Source organism: Dasypus novemcinctus, chromosome 18, assembly GCF_030445035.2.
Source record: "Dasypus novemcinctus isolate mDasNov1 chromosome 18, mDasNov1.1.hap2, whole genome shotgun sequence".
Classification (NCBI taxonomy): Eukaryota; Metazoa; Chordata; class Mammalia; order Cingulata; family Dasypodidae; genus Dasypus; species Dasypus novemcinctus.
The window spans coordinates 54,325,118-54,341,674 of NC_080690.1; the positions used below are offsets into that span (position 1 = coordinate 54,325,118).

Below are 16,557 nucleotides of genomic sequence, written 5' to 3' on the forward strand. Positions count from 1 at the left end.
CGGCTGCCATGGTGGCAGAGGGGAGTCAGTGTCGCGGTCCTGGGTCGGATGGAGAGGACCAGTCTACCTACTCCCCTCCCCTGCCCGGCTAGGCGTCCCCAGCTTCCTCCCGGGACCTGGTCCTGGGTTAGCTGCCCCACCGGCCTGCTCCGTCTCTTCGGCGCCGGACTACGCGCCCCACGCTGCCCCTGCCCGGCCCTGCGTGCGCGCCCCGGCCCCGCCCAGACGTACGCATGCGCGCCTGTCCTCCGCCTTCGTGCACAACAGCCGGCCACCGGGAGCGCGCGTGCGCGCTCTCCCTCACTTCCACCTCGGGCACCCGCTCCCCCGCCCCCGACCTATTTTACCCTCCCGCAGCCCCACACCCTGCCCGGTCCCCCGCGGCCAGACCCGCCCTGCGGGACCCCGGCGTTCCATCCGGGCCCGCATTCCACCCGGTAGCGTGCCGGCGGGGGGCGGCCGCGGCGACGATCTCCTACCCCGCGGAGACCCGGGCCCGCGCCGTCCCGCGCGCCCTCGGAGACAGGCCGAGCGCGCGCTCCCCGGGGGCTGCCCTCCCCCCGCGCGCGTCGGCCCGGGCTCGCGCCGCCGCGCGCGCGCAGCTCAAGTAAAGGAGGAAAAAAAAAGGGGGGGGAAATAGAAAGCGGCGGCGGCTGCAGCAGCGATCGACCGCGGGACTGGGCCAGGCCGGCCGGCGGGCGACCCCGGGGAGAGGCGGCGGCCGTCCAGGGCGGGCCGTGTTCAAAAAAAAAAAAAAAAAGTCGCGGCGGCGGCGGCTCGGGGAAGGAGGCCGGAGGGCCGAGTGCAGCGGGTGGGGGGCGCCGCGCCGCGGCCGGGAGTCTAGAGCCACCCGGAGCCGGCGGAGGCGGAGGCGGCAGCGGGCAGAGGCGGCGGCGGCTGCAGGAGCAGCAGCGGCGGCGGCGGCGGCGGCATCTCCTCCTCACATGACCCCACTGTTTGTCCCCGTGATCAGCGCGAGCGGCTCCCGTGTCTCCTCCGTCCCCTCCTGCCGCGCGGCGTGAGCGCCGGGCTCGGGGCCCCCCCCGGCCCCCCCGCCCCCTCCCCTCCCTCCCTCCCTCCCCTCCCCTCCCCTCCCCCCCGGGCCCCGCGCCCCCCCCGACCCCCACCCCCCCCCATGGACATGCTGGACCCGGGTCTGGATCCCGCTGCCTCGGCCACCGCTGCTGCCGCCACCAGGTAAGGGCTCCCGGCCGGCCCGCACGCCCGGACCCCGGCCCGAAGGCCGGGCCGCCATGATCCCGAGGGCCGACGGGCCCGGCTCAAAATGGAGGCCGCGAGGGAGGGGGACAGCCGGCGCCTAATGCCCCTGGCCCCCGTCTTTGGCGGCGACCTCCGCCCCGGCCTGGACCAGGCGGGATGGGGGCCCTGCACCTGGGCGAGGGGCGGGGGTGCGGGCGCCCCTGACCCCCTCCCCCCCCGCCCTCCCCGCAGCCACGACAAGGGACCGGAGGCAGAGGAGGGCGTCGAGCTGCAGGAAGGTGAGTGCACGCGGGCCCCTCGGGGCCGCGGCCCGCGTTCGGGGAGGGGGCTGGGCTGCCCTGGCGCGGCCGGGCCGCTGACCATCCCCCCTGCCCTCCTTCGAGCGTAGGCGGGGACGGCCCTGGGGCGGAGGAGCAGACGGCGGTGACCATCGCCAGCGTCCAGCAGGCGGCGTTTGGCGACCACAACATCCAGTACCAGTTCCGCACAGAGAATAATGGAGGACAGGTGAGGCAGCCGGCCAGGAGCCCGACGAGCAGCCGGACGAGCAGGGATGGGGCAGCGAGGCAGCTGGGAGGGGGCTCTGGCCTGGCCCGGGTCCCAACGCAGACCTTGCTGCTCTGCCGCCCCCTGCAGGTGACATACCGCGTAGTCCAGGTGACTGACGGTCAGCTGGACGGCCAGGGAGATGCGGCCGGCGCTGTTAGCGTCGTGTCCACGGCTGCCTTTGCCGGGGGGCAGCAAGCCGTGACCCAGGTGGGTGTGGACGGGGCAGCCCAGCGCCCTGGCCCCGCCGCTGCCTCTGTGCCCCCAGGTCCTGCAGCACCCTTCCCACTGGTAGGTACCCAGCAACCCCTGGGGGGTAGAAAGGGAACATTCCCTTGGGGAACCTGAGGGGTGGGGCACCTGAAAGCAGGTGCTGCTTTCAGGCAGTCAGGCTGGCTGGGGTCAAATCCCTGTCCTGAAACCTTGGGCAAGCTCTCTTCCTACAGCTTCAGCTTTTTCTTTCTGTAAAATGGGGATGATGATGATAGGATGGCCTCTTAGAAATTGATCAGCTCAGCAAGTGGTTGCTGAGTAACTGCCAAGTTCCTGGACCACCTGGGCACACACAGGTCCCTGCCTCCATAGAAAACGTATTAGACACACACCAACCAGGGGATGGGATAGAGGAAACAGAGATGGCTAAGGGACCTCCTACTCTCCAGGCTGTAATCCAAAATCCCTTCAGCAATGGCGGCAGCCCAGCAGCTGAGGCTGTCAGTGGGGAGGCACGATTTGCCTATTTCCCAGCCTCCAGCGTGGGAGACACGACGGCTGTGTCTGTACAGACCACGGACCAGAGCTTGCAGGCTGGAGGTAAGGGGAGGTGGGGGAAGGCGGGGAGGGAAGCCCCCTAGCCAATTGTGACCCTGACCCAGCTTTGGCACTAACCTCTTGCTTTTCTTACAGGCCAGTTCTATGTCATGATGACACCCCAGGATGTGCTTCAGACAGGAACGCAGAGAACAATTGCACCTCGGACACACCCCTACTCCCCGTATGTGCAAGAGATTTATTCCTGGGGACAGGGGACACCAAGAGGGCCTGGGGCAGGAGCCAGAGGGCTCTGCATGTAGCCGCCACCTGCTGTGCTTGCTCGGTTGTTTCTCTTACTAGGATCTGAGTAAGGAAAGCATTCTTGCCTCTCTTTCTGCATGTGGATTTTACTCACAAGTCTGACTGCATAACAGATGTTTGGATAAATAGGGCCCATTTTTTCCTTGCTCTCCTAGGAAAATCGATGGCACCAGAACGCCCCGGGACGAGAGAAGGAGAGCTCAGCACAACGAAGGTAAGGATGAGGACGTGGCCTCATCACAGCCAGCCTGGCCTGTGAGGTCTCAGCCACTGTAACTGTCACCACATATACTGCAAGCACCTGGCAAGGGTTTGTTGAATGCTGGAGAGGAAGAAACTGAGAGGAGAACATGGGCATGGGGGTACATATCAGCAGGGGGCATGGCCTGCAGTCAGCCACAGGTTTTTTCTTCCCTGGCTGGTGCTCTTGATTCAACAGCCAGCATCTAAAATGGGAGGTTGTACATTCACGTATAGGTTTCCAATACTTCCCCTCCCCCACCCCCAGAAACTGGGCTCTGGTTCCCCTGGACCCACCTTTCCACATGGCAGCCGCTGCTGGAGCTGAGTGCTGTCCCCTGTGAGCCCTCCACGTGGCCTTGGCCACCTGAGCAGTTCAGCAGCCATCTGCCCCATCCCTGTGCTGGTGTCCCTCGTTCCCAGGCCTGCCTGTCCTCCATGGGCATCTGCGGTCCAAGTTGATGCACATGTGAATGGGGATGACGTGACGGGACGCTGAGGCCAGCGTCCTGCCCTGCCCACAGACACCATCTCCCACCCAGAGTTGGATTTGGCCTTGAAACTCTTCCTTAGTCCTCCCTCTCCCTGAGTCAGTTCTGTAGCCACTGCCGTGGACTTAGCAGCAGGTGGGAGTCGGGGGACAGTTACACCCAGACAGTTGTCACTGAGCAAATATTGACTGAACACGGGATCCGGGCCGGGCATTGTGTGCTGCCCTGAGCCAGGTCAGGGGCCCGATCTGATGGGTCAGGGGGCCCAGGTCAGGAACCCGATCTGATGGGTCGGGGGCCCAGGTCAGGGGCCCGATCTGATGGGTCAGGGGGCCCAGAAGAGGGAGTTGGGTGAGGCTTCCCCAGGAAAGTGGCCTTGAGGAGCCCTGTCAGGCTGGGGGCGGGGAGGGTTTGGCTGGGGCTGAGGAGCTTTGTGGAGCTGTTGGAAGGGGAGCCAGGAGGGTCCAGGAAGGTCGTGAATGTTCCAGCAAGGCCCTGAGAGCCCTGAATGTGTGGGGTGGGGGGGGTCACAGCCCAGGAAACCCCAACCTGAGCAGCCCATCAAGGTCAGGCATGCCACCACCACATGCTATGTGCCATTGCCTACTTGAGGCCCTCAGATACAGAGGATAGTAGAAAAACAGAGATCTCTGTCCTCACACAGAGTGTCCCTTCTGGGGGAAAAGCAAAGCTAGGATAAGGCACCAGGTGGCAAGATCGGCACATGAGGCTGGGTAAGGGGTGGAGCTCAGCGCTGGTGGGACACTCTTGATGGTATTGCTGGGGTGACCTCAGCAGAGACCTGGACAGGCCTTGAGGGGAAAGCAAGCCTGTCAGTTGGGCCAGGGAGGGGCGTCCCAGGGTGAGGCGAGGTAGCTTGGACACCCAGGAAAAGCTGGGGTCAGGGAGGGAGGGAGTTGAGTTGGTGGAGTCGAGGTGGGAGAGCTGGTCAGGGTCTTGCAGGCTGTGGTGAGGATTCTGGGTTTTTCTCCTCATGTGCAGGGAAGCCAGCAGAGGGGTTTGTGTGTGGAAGCTGGATGATGCGGCCCGGAGGACAGGAGGTGACTGCCAGGAGAGGCATCTGGGCCCACAGAGCAGGGCAGAAAGGGGAGTGGGGGTGGGGGTTGGGGAGGGCGGGTTTGTTTGGAGGAAAGGGGGTGAGTCTGAGCGTGGTTTGGGGTGTGGTAAGTTTGTGGGGCCTCCAGCAGGCTACCTGGGCAGTCGCGGCTCCCTCCCCTCCTGGTAGCGTGACAGGCTGGTTTTAGCCTCCTCTGTACCTGTTTTATCCTATGAAATTCGTGTTGCCATGGCTGTCCCAGAGGCTCCTAGTGAGAATTCAGTGAGATGAGACGAGTGAGGCCCCCCAGCAGAGCGTAGGATGCAGAAGAATGTAGAAAAGGGCAGTGGTGACACCCTGTGGCCCACACCCCCGACACGCACGACATGACACCGTGCCATCTCTGCCTCACTGGGTTAATCCGCCTCCACACAGTCCTGAGTCGTTCCCATCCTACAAAGTCTCGCTATTAACCTTGCCCTCACCCTCCGGCTACGTCCTGAGCTCTCCTCTCTCACCCTCCAGAAAACCTCACCATCCGCCCATCCTCCCTGTGCCCCAGCAGCCTGGCTCATCTCTCCAGCAGAGCGGCTCCGTTTAAGGTCACTGATGACGACCTCATTGCCAAATCCACTGGCCTGCTTTCCTGGCCAAGCTCCAAACGGTGCCTCTTTCTGTGCTCCGGGGAAGTTTCCTTTCTGTCCTACCTTCTCTGAGTCTCCTGCGTGCTTTACTTCTTGGCCTGCACCTCAGAGCAGAGCCCTCCCCTAGAGATTTTGACTGAGTAGGTTAGGGGCCAGGCCCAGGAATCTGTATTTTGAACAATTTCCCCAGGTGATTGTCTACATCTGGCAAATTTGGGAAACCAAATTTTTGGTTGTTTCTTAAGGTCTTGCCACCTCTTCCACCTGTGTCCCAAGTGTGAAGCACAAGGCCCATGAGCGGTTTTAGAAGAAGTTTGGGGGATATTGATCAATATGCCCCAAACAGTCCCTGGTTGTGTTTATTTTCCTGGAAAGGGAGGTCTGCCGGTTTTCTCTGGAAAAAGGGTATGTGATTCAGAAGGGCGAGAATTGCTTTTTGATATCCTCCCAGAGCTTCACTCACCACCTGGACATTGTTATCAAGAGACTGAGGCTGTCTCTACTTGATTTTTCTCGTTGACTCCAGTCCCATATTTTGAACTGCCCATTCAAAATCTCCGCCTCTGTTTGAAAGACACCTCAAACTCACACGAAACAGAACACACTGTCTCCTCTCCCCGAAGGTTCCATGCAGCATTTTTGTCTCTGGTGTAGCAAAAGGTATCCCCTTCGCAGTTACCCAAGCCAGAAGCGAAAGCCTGAGCCATCTTTTACTCTGCTCCTCTTCCCTCATGTCCACAAACCCCAAGACTCTGGGTTGAAGTGGCCTTCAAATCAGCTTCGTTCTCTCCCTTTCTCTTGCCCACTGCATCTTGGTGCTGCAGGAATCCCAACTTGGGGACCCAAACTCAAATTCTTGCAGGGGTCTGAGGGAGCAAAGTGCCTGAAGGCAGTGGTGGCCCCAGGTGGACTGGGTGATCTGCCTGCCCTATGGCATCTTACTCAGTGCCAGCCATTCGCCCTGTCAGAATTTGGGCCCACTGTTGCCAGAATTTCTGAGGAACTGGAAATCTAGATCTTAATGTGAAATCTGATTTGCAAATGCTGGGAATTGCTTTTTCTACTTCAGTGCTTCCCACTTTTAACATTATTAATTCATTCCTTCTAGGTATGAAAGGATTAGTTTAATTTGCTATTTTTCCCTACTTTCCAAGGAGATTGTAAGCCTTTTTTTGATATATGTATTAAGCCCTTAGAGTTATTAATTTCACTTTCAACACTGACTAGTTATATCCCATTTAGATGTTGTGTTTTCATTGTCATTCAGTCCAGTTTTCCTTGTGATTTCTTCTTTGACCCATGGATTTTTCAGAAGTGTGTTGCTTAATTTCCAGATATTGGTGTATTTTTTATCTTTTTGTTATTGATTTTAATTGAATTGAATTCTGGTGTGTTGAGAGAACATGCTGTACAGTTTCAGTCCTTTGACATCTGTGGAGTCTGGTTTTATGGTCCAGAATGTGGTCCCATGTGCACTTGAAAGTAATGCTGTCTGCTACTGTCGGGCAGACTGTTTCATAAGCTACAGTTAGATCAAGTTGTCTGATAGTGTTTAGGTTTTCTAGATTCTGATTCTTTTGTCTACTTGTTCTGCCAATTACTGAGAGACGAGTCTTGAAATCATAACTCGGTAACTGTGGATTTGTCCCATCCTCACTTCAGTTCTGGCAGATTTTGCTCCTGAATGGTGTCTTGAATGTTGGGGGGCTGTAACTGAAGCACCTCTGTGGAATGGATTGGCCTTGGTCTTAATGAGTCTTCCTCCATTTCAAATGTGCCGGAATGGTCTTCCCAGGCCACAGGCCTGACCACATTGCCACCTGCTTTCACAAGGGCACTGGACTCAAGGCCTGGACCCCTAGAAGATGAGGTCCACCCCGTTGGTGTAGCTTTCAAGGCCTCAGCAACCTTGCCCACCCTCCCTCCATGTATTTTCATGTCACCGTTTCTGGGGTCTTACTACATTGTCTGATGCCACAGCCAGGTGTTTCCTCTCTATGACTTTGTCTAGAGACGCATCCCACCCCATCCCCACTCCCCTCCAGGGGCCACTGGTCCACCCCGTGCACTCCTGAGCCCGTGGCACAGTCTGGTTATAGCACGCAGTCTGCGGTGTGTCACCTACTCAATGTGCATTCACAATGGTGCTGGGAGCCCCAGGAGGCCAGAGGTTGGGGTCGAGTCCACCTTATATGCTGGCCTTGTGGAGAACCCTGTGCCTAGGAGGGCGGGCAGTAGGCTTTTAGGGAGTAGATGCAAACAGGGGAGATGTGCGCCCCCAGCCCTCACCCTGGTGCCTGGCCTCAAGAATACTGGACCACAGGAGGATAGAGAATGGAGCCTGAACCATCCGCCGTCAAGGTCCTTGGGTGAAATGGTGGGAAGGGAGGTGCTGGGCTCTGCAGCCAGGCCTGGGCTGGACTCAGTGACCTCACCATCTGACCCCAGAGCTCCTGAAGGCTGTCGAGCACGGCTGCCCTGGTGGAATGGTGAGCTCACCACAGCACCGATGGCGGCCAGGCCCAGGCCCAGGGAAGCTCCAGGCACCCTGCCATGGGATTGGGCAAGTTTCAGAGGAACAAGAGGAGGGCAAGAGAGGAAGAGGGGCCAGGAGGAGTGGGGAGCACTTGGGGGAGGGGAGGGGCGAGGCAGCAGGAAGCAGATGAAACCAAACGCCGAGCAGAGACAGTGAGGTTTGCCTGCTGGTGGGCGAGCATCCTCTGAGGGTGCAGCAGGCTTAGGGTGGGGGCGTCGGGGCCTTCCTCCAGCTCCCCTCTCCTTTCTCACCCTCACCTGGGCCCCCACTGTTGCCCAACCCTAGAAAACACCACCTTGCCCTCCTCCTCAAATCCCTCCCAGCCTCGCGCCCTCACTAGCCTTATGGGACCCAGGTGGGCTTCTGCCCCCACAAGCACTGGCTGCACTTGCTCACGAGCCATCCTGACTCACCAGTGCCAAGGCCCAGGCGTGGAAGGGAGTGGGGCCTGGGGCAGCCTTGCTTCAACAGGCCTCAAGCTGGGGGTCTCAGCACCAATGTGTGCAGACCCCAGGCAGGTATCACGAGGAGGTGGCGTGGGCCAGATGAGGAACCAGAGAGGGCAGTGTCCCGGAAGCCGAGGAAGCTGCACTCAGCTCAGCTGGCAGAGATTGAGTGACGTGGGGTTTTGTGACATAAAATCACGAGTCTGGATTTTCCTGTTGGTTTGCTGTCCCTGGCCTCTGAGGTAGTGTTTGCCTTGCTCTCACCCCTTTGGGGACCAGACCCCCGAGAGCCACAGGGGCCAGACTGGGGAGCGTAGACTGGTCACTGGGCACCTGAGAAGGATTAAGTAGAGGCCAGACATGGTCAGACTTTGCATTTTAAGATGAGAAAAAAAAACAAGGCACCAAGAACTTGGGGGACCCAAGGACTGGAGAGTCAAGTCCAAGGACTCCAGGAACTGGAGACCGGATGCTCAGTCTTGTACAAAGAAGCTGTGGCCCATTCTTGCCTCCCAAGAATATGTGCCTAGTGTAGCCAGCTCTCCACTCGTCAAAAGAGGCCAATTATAACATAAAATCTCCCTTGTTAACATTGGCCCAAATTCTGAAAAGATGCTGGGCAGGCCAAAGCCAATTCACAGTCCCCAGTTTTGATTTCTGCACAAAGCTGTGTGCGATGCTTGTGGCTGAGGATGTCCTTGTTCCTCCCGAGAAGCAGCATGAAGCCAGGGGGGAGCCAGGCTACCTGGGCTCAAACCTTGGCCCCGCCACTTACGAGCTATGTGGTCTTGGGCAGGGCCTGTGCTGGGCCTCAGCTAAGGGAGCTGTGACAGCCTCTGCCCTGTGAGTAAAACAAGAGCCGTACGCTCAGCTGTCATCGTTGCTGTCACCCCTGCAGTGGAGCGGAGGCGGAGAGACAAGATCAACAACTGGATTGTCCAGCTTTCAAAAATCATTCCAGATTGTAACGCAGACAATAGCAAGACAGGAGCGGTGAGTGCCCTCTGGCCCCCCCCCTCCCTGGCCAGGGAGCTGTCTGACCTGGGCCCAGCCCCCCAACCCCTTCCAGAAAGATCGCTGACCACCAGGCCCAGGAATTGTCCCCGGGCGAGCCGGGGGGCTGTGCTCACCCTGACGCGATGGTCCACTCCTCAGAGCAAGGGCGGCATCCTGTCCAAGGCCTGCGATTACATCCGGGAGCTCCGCCAGACCAACCAGCGCATGCAGGAGACCTTCAAGGAGGCCGAGCGGCTGCAGATGGACAATGAGCTCCTGAGGCAGCAGGTGAGTGCCCGAGCCTGGAGCTGGGTGGGGGGCCCAGGGACCCCAAGACGCAGTGAGCCAGCCCCTCTCTCCCCGCCCTTTGTGTCTGCCAGATCGAGGAGCTGAAGAACGAGAACGCCCTGCTTCGGGCCCAGCTGCAGCAGCACAACCTGGAGATGGTGGGCGAGAGCACCCGGCAGTGACGCTACCCCACCGAGGGCAGGAGCCCCCTCCAGGCCCTGCTGCCCTTCCCCAGCCCTTAGCACAGAGAGGGACAGACGCCCCTCCCCCAGCTGCGTTTTTTATAGTAGATTTTTAACAAAAACGGGGAGAAATAATGCATTTCTGTGGATACAGCACCCATTGCCCACCTCAACTTGGAAACGGCATCCTCCCCCCACCCCGTCTGTCTGTCTGTCTGTCTGCCCTCTCCTGGCCCTCACCAGGCCCCGGCACTTCTGGTGATCTCACCTGGAGGCAGAGGGAGGAGGCCAGAAGCCTTGCCAGGTCCCGCTGCCTCCTTGGTCTCTGGAGATGCTTAGTCAGGGTGCTCGTGCGAAGGAGGGGAGCCTTTGGGGGCCCTCCCCGGGGCCTGGACCTAAGCAGGGAGGCCATGTCCCATCCCCACCTCTTGTTTCTGGATCCCTGCTCCCCTTTGGGTGTGTGTGTGCGTGCGTGTGAGCGTGTTAATTTTCTTTATGGAAAAAATAGAGAGAGAGAGGTATTTAACTGCAATAAACTGGCCCCATGTGGCCCCTGCCTTGTCTGTGTCTGTCCATCTCAGGGCTGGGGAGGGGCTGGAGTGTGCAGAGCTCCAGGTGGGCAGGGCTGGGGCCATTGCGTGCACGGTATGTGCCAGGCGCTTCCATCCCATGCCGCCCGGTACCTGGGCTTTTGGATGGAGGATGAGGGGATAAAGGCCATGGCTGTGCACCGTGGGGCTGGGGTCAAGGACATGCCCTGAGTAATTGGAGGAGAGGCTGGGGTCTCCAGAGGGAGCAGTTCCTAAAAACAGGACCGGCTGGTGGCCACCCCCTGCACCAGCCAATGGTGGGGCCTGACCTTGAGCCCCCCACCCCCTGGGAGGGCCAAGGGCCAGGAAGCCCGGCTTGGCCCGTCAGCCTGTCGCCTCGAGCTGTGGCTCTGGCGCCTGAGCTGTGACCCCTGCCCCTGGCTGATGATGAAACCTGTGTTGAGCAGCCACAAGGCCTGGCAGGCTGGGGGCTGCCTTGTCCTGTAGCCCCCACTCAATGCCATCCATTCCCAGGATCTGGGCTTGCCCATCGTCACCTTCCTGAGCTCCCCACACTTTTCCCACCCCCAAATGGCCCCAGCTCCAAGGGCATGTCTCTTCCTTGCTCTGAGGACCCTGTCTCCTTTCCCCGGCTGTCCTCCAGCTAGAGGTCATCTTCAAGAGTAGGTGCAGCAGGGAAGGGCAGGAGCCTAATGTGCAGTGGGCTGGCAGGGAGCAGCCCTGACTTCCTGGGGGCGCCTCCATTTTTCTGGTTTAAGTAGGACAGAAATAAGCATTCACTCCATGACAGTATCGGCCCCAGGCTCTGTGAGAGTGTTGGCTCTGGATGGCCCTCAGTGAGGCAGGGAACAAGGTGGCGAGTGGCCAAGGGCCTAGGTTCTGGAGTCGGGCCTTGGGGATTCCCCAGGCCATGTGCACCCTGAGGTGGTCTGGGCAGTGGCAAGGACTGAAGGTGCTACTGCTGGGCGGCCTCGGTTCACCCCCAGCTGGCATGTGCTGGGAACCAACTCTCAATAAAAATAAAAAGCCCTGGCTTGTAGTGTTTGCAGATTTCTGTGGTGGAAATTCTCACCACAGGTGATTTTTTTCAAGATACCAACCTGATGCCCTGAATGGGATTTGGGGCAACGCACAATCTGCTGTCACTCATGAGCACCAGGCAGCCCTAGTGCACCTCTGCATCCTACTGTGCCTTCCGTGAGGCAGGGAGGCCCAGTGGTGGCAAACACGGCCCCACAGTCAGGCTGCCCAGGCTAAACTCCCTCATTGCTGCTTTCAGTTGCTCTTCTGTAAACTGAAGAAAATGTGTGAGAGGGCAGTGGGATTGGGGCAGCAGGGGCACCTCCTAAGAGGGAGAGGGTCTGGGGGGCCAGGCTGTGAGGGTGAGCTGCTGAGAAGGCAGCTCAGGCCCTTGCCTGGGAGCTGCTCAGAGAACAGGTGGCACAGGCCGGGCTGGTGTGCGTTGATGTATGTGCTTAAGACATGCCCAGCATGCGTGACACATTCTTCATGTCAGCTGTGACTTAATGCTGTGGTCAAAATGCTCAGAAGTTCACTAGAACGTTCTGCAGAGAGCAAGGCCACACCCTCCCGTTTGACGCCTGGAGAACACCCTGCATGTGTGCTGGGGGGATCACACTGACGTGAAGCCCCTGACTCCCGGGCTTCCCACCAGAGCCTGTGTGTGTATGAAAGTAGTGGGGCGCTCCCCGCAAGCCAGGCTGGGCACTGCTGCGGCGCCCAGCAAGTGCCAGCCCTCCTCCAAGGGGACAGAGAGACACTGGGGCCATGGGGAGCCAGGGGTCACCTCCCTTCTGCCCACCTAGCACTTCAACTTCTGGGAAAAGGAGGACGTTTTTCTCAACAGGATGACATTATGTTGGGGAAAGGGTTCCTCAGGTGCCTGGCTGGAGGTTCCTGTCTGTGGCCCCACTGCCCCACCCCCTGGAGGCACCTCTGCTGGCCGAGGTCACACAACCGTGTTCCCTGTCACTCTGTTCCCGCTTATCTCTCCCGCCTTTTCGGCGCCACTGCGTTCTTGGAAATGAGGTTGGGCAAAGGGGAGGGGTCTCAGTACCCCCGCCTCCCCAGCAGGCCCCATAAAAATGACTGCAACTGGGCCCCAGACACCAGAGCAAGTGCGAGGCTCAACAGCAGGTCAGCCCGCCAAGAAGGCACAATGGCAACGAGCACTCGGATCCAGGCTGCCTGCCTCCTGCTCCTCCTCCTCGCCAGCCTGCCGGGTCGCTCAGATTCCTTGCAGCAGGTGAGGCCCATAGGGCCTGGCTCCAGTGGGCCAGCCAGGATGGGAGAGCCAGAGCCTTGGGAGAGGGATGCTGAGGACAGCTAGAGATGCCCCAGCGCTGGGCAGGGATTGGGGAGGGCGGCTGAGTGGCAGGGGCTGGGGCCTCCGAACTAATTCCCCAGATAGTCCCAAGTGCCTACTCTGTGCCAAGTCCTGTTCTAGACACCGGAGATAAAGCAATGAACAAGGTCAATGAGACGCAAGGGTTTTGCCTTCACGGAGCTTGTGTCCTGGTCAGGGGGTCAGTCAATGGACAATGAAAACATCTAGAAAGGATAATTTGTGTTTAGTACATGCTATTCACAACTAGCATAAAAGATGGTGGTAGAGTGATGGGATGGGGAGGTGTTGCTTTAGATGGTAGTCAAGCAAGGCTCTTTGTGAGGAGATATTTGAGCTAGGGCTTGGAGAACAAGAGCTAAGGGCAGGCTGCTCCAGGCAAAGGGGGTGCTATGCATAGGCCCGAGGTGGGGGCCAGCATGGCCCACTGGAGGAGCGGACAGTTGACCAAATGAAGGAAATGGTACCCGGACATGAGGCTGAGGGGGAAGCAGGGGTCAGAGCGCCAAGTCTAGGAGGCGGCTGTGCGAGAACTGGCTCCCCTCAGCACTGGCACAAGGCCCTGCAGGGTTTTAAGTTGGGGAAGGGCGTGCTCTGACTGACAACGTTACAATGTACCCCGCTGTGCAGAGGAGAGATTGCTGGGGCAAGAGGAGATGCAGGGCAACTAGTTAGGAGGCTGCGGCTGGTGTCCAGGCAAGTGAAGATGACACCCTGAGGAAGGGCAGCAGTCATGGAGAGAGAAGGGGAGAGATCTGGGGTGTCTGAGGGCAGGAGAACTGCCTGTGGGGAGGGGAGGAAAAGCAGGAAAGGAGGGTGGCTCCTGGGCTTCCAGCTGAGCCACGTTCTGCAGCCCTGGGGAAGGTCGGGGCAGGCCAAGAGCTCTGCTGGGCCATCCTTCAGCCCGGCTTCTGCTTTCACAGACCGGACCGCTCACAGCCCTGCAGCCCCGGGATGCAGCTGGAGCCAAGGCCAGCCCGACGGTGAGACCTGGGGCCTCGCCCTGGCCCCTTCCCTGCCCCCGGGCTCCCCTGGGGCCTCCCCCTGGCCCCTGTCCTGCTCCTGGGCCTCACTCACTCTCCTTTCCTCCCCACAGGCCCTGTTCCAGAGGCTAAGGAAGCGAGATACCCACATCCCCATCTGCTTATTCTGCTGTAAATGTTGTCCTGGTTCACAGTGTGGTATATGCTGCAAAACATAGAGCCTCTCTGACCTGCCCCTGCCCCCACCCTCCCTTCCTTATTTATTCCTGCCACCCTCCATGTGTTCAATGAATAGTCTTGGAATAAAACGGCTGTTCTTGCTTTGATTTTCCAAAGTGGAGTGCCTGTTGCCCTTTCTCCCTGCCAAGTGTCTATCCTGGAAGTTTACTCTGGCCCCTGCCTTGCAAGGGCCAGTAGTTGGTGAGCTCAGGGATAACAAAGTCGAAGAACTAGCAGGGCTTTTCAAAGGGAAGCCAGTGGACCCTTCCAGGGATCCACAAAGTGGAAACTACTAAGACAGTATTTGCCTTTTTCACTCTCGTTCTTTTGCGAGTACACAGTGGAGCGTTCCGGAGGCTACATGACACTTGATGACATCACTCTAATGGCTAATGGATGGTGTGATTGTGTGTCGTGCTTAAAATAATTTCCCAGTTTCAATTTCTAATGTTACACAGCTATAGAGAAAACCTACTTAAACAAAAGCTTTCTGGAGTCCTCATTAATTTTTAAGACTTGTAAAGGGGACCTAAGCTCAAAAAGTTTGAGAATCACTGGTATTCAGAGACCAGACAGGTGCAGTAAATGAATGAGGCATGTTGGATTTGTTTCTTAGGAGCATCTTAAGTTGTATTCTTTCAAGGGGGTACACTTTGCACACAAAACACAGGAGAATGTTCTTGACCACCACAAGGAACAAAGTCTCTCACACATTTTTTCTTGAAAACAGTATCCCTCTAAATCTATCCGCTTTTCCCACTTTGGGTAGAAGCAGAGATCTGGGAAACAGTTCACCTTCTTCTTAGCTCATTAAGAAAACAGCACTAGCATGACAGTAAAGGGCGTTGGCCATTGGCCTCACATTGGCTATCGGTAGGGAGTGGTGAGGCCTGGGTACCCGGAGATGGAACACTCTGCCCAAAGGCAGGCCCCACATGGCTAGGGCTTCTGACTTTTCAACAGAAGGTGGAAATCCTTATTTTGATGTGGAATTTCCTGATTAAAAAAAATATATATATATATATACACACGCGCAATTGTTCAAAGGAATTTGTGTTTTAAATCAATGCCCTGTAGGCCTGACAAAAACCACCTGTTCAGTCCAGGACACCATCAACCTTTGCCTTCTGCCTTAGAAGCCGTGGGAGGCTTGTCCTCGGAGGGCCTGGCAGGAAGGGTTCTCCTGACTGGCCGGGAGTGGAGCGCAATGTCTCCTAGGAGTTGTGGGGTCGTTGTACTCAGAAACTCCGCCTCCTCATCTGTAAAAGGAAACAGCTCCTCTGGCCTTTGAGTGGCTCCAACAAGGGGATGAGTGGGAAATTGCTTTGGAAACCATTAAATGCCTCATGAATACAAAGGATGAGTATTGTCAGGGGAGGGCGGGAAAACCTGCACCTGCACGGTGGTAAACCTGAACTTGCCACTTACACTGAATGACATCCAGTGCTCTTCTCTCATCTCAGCAAGCAGCCTTTGCAAGGTGGCCCAAGAGATGGGAGAAAATGGGAAGCAGAGGTTCTCAGATATCACTGTGCCTCAGAAGCTCCTGAAGGGTTGGTTAAAATGCAGACTGCAGGGCCTCACCCCCAGAATTCCTGATTCAGCAAGGGGAGAGGGCACAAGAACCTGTATTTCTAACAAGCTCCCAGGTGATACAGATGCAGCTAGCCTGGGGGCCACACTTTGAGGACCACCCATGCAAAGTTGCCCGATGTTTCTTGGTCGGGCCTATTACCAACTCCCACTCAAGAAAGCATTAAGTGGGTGGGCCTGAGGCCTTGATGCTTAGGATGGGTTTAGGCTAAGACCTGAAATCAGGACATTTCACCTGAAAAATCTGGGTTCCTGCCTTTGGTGGAAAGATCAGATAAACTGGCAGTACCAGGAGACCTGAGTGGGTCTGGGCAGCAGCCGCCCTTTGAGACAGAGCATGCACATGCTCTGGGGTCCCCCAGGCCCCACCTCCAGCCCCCCACACTCCCGCCCCCACTCCTGTGACCTGGACCCCTAAGACTGTCGATGTCATGGTGCCGCACCCTGCCCCAAGATCAGCATTCAGGTCACACCGTAGAAGAGATGGAGCCCCAACTGCACAGACACGGGCCCGCAAGGGGCTTGGTGTTGACTCTGAAGGCTGATAGATAGGAACCACAGGATCTAGGGGTCTTCCCACAAAGCCCAGGCACCAGGCCCCTCACTTCTCTGGGACGCAGGAGCTCAAGTTCAAGCCCCACCCAATACTCAATGGGCCTTTGTCCTGGGCTGGGAAAGGCACGGGCAGAGTCTGACATCATGGAGCTGCGGTGGGGGTGGGACTCCCCTCCCCCTCTCAGCTTTCTCAGACTCCCCACTCCCTGATCGGAGGGATTTCCCCACCCCTGGGAGAAAGGACCCTCCCCCGCCCTCCAGCCCTACTGCTCTGGCATGGAGGAGGACAGAAGACGCCCAAGGTGGCTGAACAGCGCCTGGTCAAACCACCGCTCCACTTAATCACACAAATCACACAACCCTCCCCCCACCCCCACTCCCAGCTCCCACCAGCCTCGCCTCCGCTCACCTTCACAGAGGGGTCAGGACAAGCGGGAGAGGCTCAGGTGGTAGCAGGACCTCTGTGGGATCTGCACACGGAGGGTTCTTGCAGCTCAGAAAGGCGACGCAGCCCACCCTGAGCCCCTCAGTGGACCAGGCACCATACTAGGGGACACCAGAGGGAACAAG

General features: G+C 58.2%; 2 protein-coding genes and 1 long non-coding RNA gene across 4 annotated transcripts; 2 read left to right on the top strand and 1 right to left on the bottom strand.

Moving 5' to 3' along the window:
• Positions 1-601: 601 nt before the first annotated feature.
• On the top strand, positions 602-10,278 carry USF2 (upstream transcription factor 2, c-fos interacting). 2 transcript variants are annotated; one of them, XM_058279235.1, is made up of 11 exons: positions 602-1,197; positions 1,453-1,499; positions 1,610-1,728; positions 1,858-2,058; positions 2,430-2,580; positions 2,674-2,761; positions 2,997-3,055; positions 4,575-4,633; positions 9,154-9,248; positions 9,411-9,539; positions 9,632-10,278. In XM_058279235.1, exons 1-10 carry the CDS (start codon positions 1,136-1,138, stop codon positions 9,529-9,531), a joined length of 1,002 nt encoding a protein of 333 aa, XP_058135218.1. In that variant the 5' UTR covers positions 602-1,135; the 3' UTR covers positions 9,532-9,539; positions 9,632-10,278. The 2 variants fall into 2 exon arrangements, with proteins under 2 accessions (XP_058135218.1, XP_058135217.1); XM_058279234.2 differs by lacking the exon at positions 4,575-4,633 and having other exon boundaries at positions 612-1,197.
• On the bottom strand, positions 3,054-5,135 carry LOC131274192 (uncharacterized). Its single transcript, XR_009181386.2, has 3 exons — positions 4,850-5,135; positions 3,379-3,527; positions 3,054-3,287 (listed from the first exon to the last, which is right to left on the bottom strand). It is a non-coding gene; the product is annotated as an uncharacterized lncRNA (long non-coding RNA).
• A 2,099-nt stretch (positions 10,279-12,377) lies between the features above and the next one.
• HAMP (hepcidin antimicrobial peptide) lies at positions 12,378-13,955 on the top strand. Its single transcript, XM_004483282.3, has 3 exons — positions 12,378-12,538; positions 13,561-13,620; positions 13,734-13,955. Exons 1-3 carry the CDS (start codon positions 12,452-12,454, stop codon positions 13,836-13,838), a joined length of 252 nt encoding a protein of 83 aa, XP_004483339.1. The 5' UTR covers positions 12,378-12,451; the 3' UTR covers positions 13,839-13,955.
• The last annotated feature ends 2,602 nt before the right edge of the window (positions 13,956-16,557 follow it).

Excerpts from the sequence above, each read along its gene's own strand:
- USF2 (XM_058279234.2), top strand. The coding sequence starts at position 1,136 with ATGGACATGCTGGACCCGGGTCTGGATCCCGCTGCCTCGGCCACCGCT. Across the intron at positions 1,729-1,857 it reads CAGAGAATAATGGAGGACAG|GTGACATACCGCGTAGTCCA; the intron begins GTGAGGCAGCCG and ends CGCCCCCTGCAG. Across the intron at positions 2,059-2,429 it reads CTGCAGCACCCTTCCCACTG|GCTGTAATCCAAAATCCCTT; the intron begins GTAGGTACCCAG and ends CCTACTCTCCAG.
- HAMP (XM_004483282.3), top strand. The coding sequence starts at position 12,452 with ATGGCAACGAGCACTCGGATCCAGGCTGCCTGCCTCCTGCTCCTCCTC. Across the intron at positions 12,539-13,560 it reads GCTCAGATTCCTTGCAGCAG|ACCGGACCGCTCACAGCCCT; the intron begins GTGAGGCCCATA and ends CTGCTTTCACAG. Across the intron at positions 13,621-13,733 it reads GAGCCAAGGCCAGCCCGACG|GCCCTGTTCCAGAGGCTAAG; the intron begins GTGAGACCTGGG and ends TCCTCCCCACAG.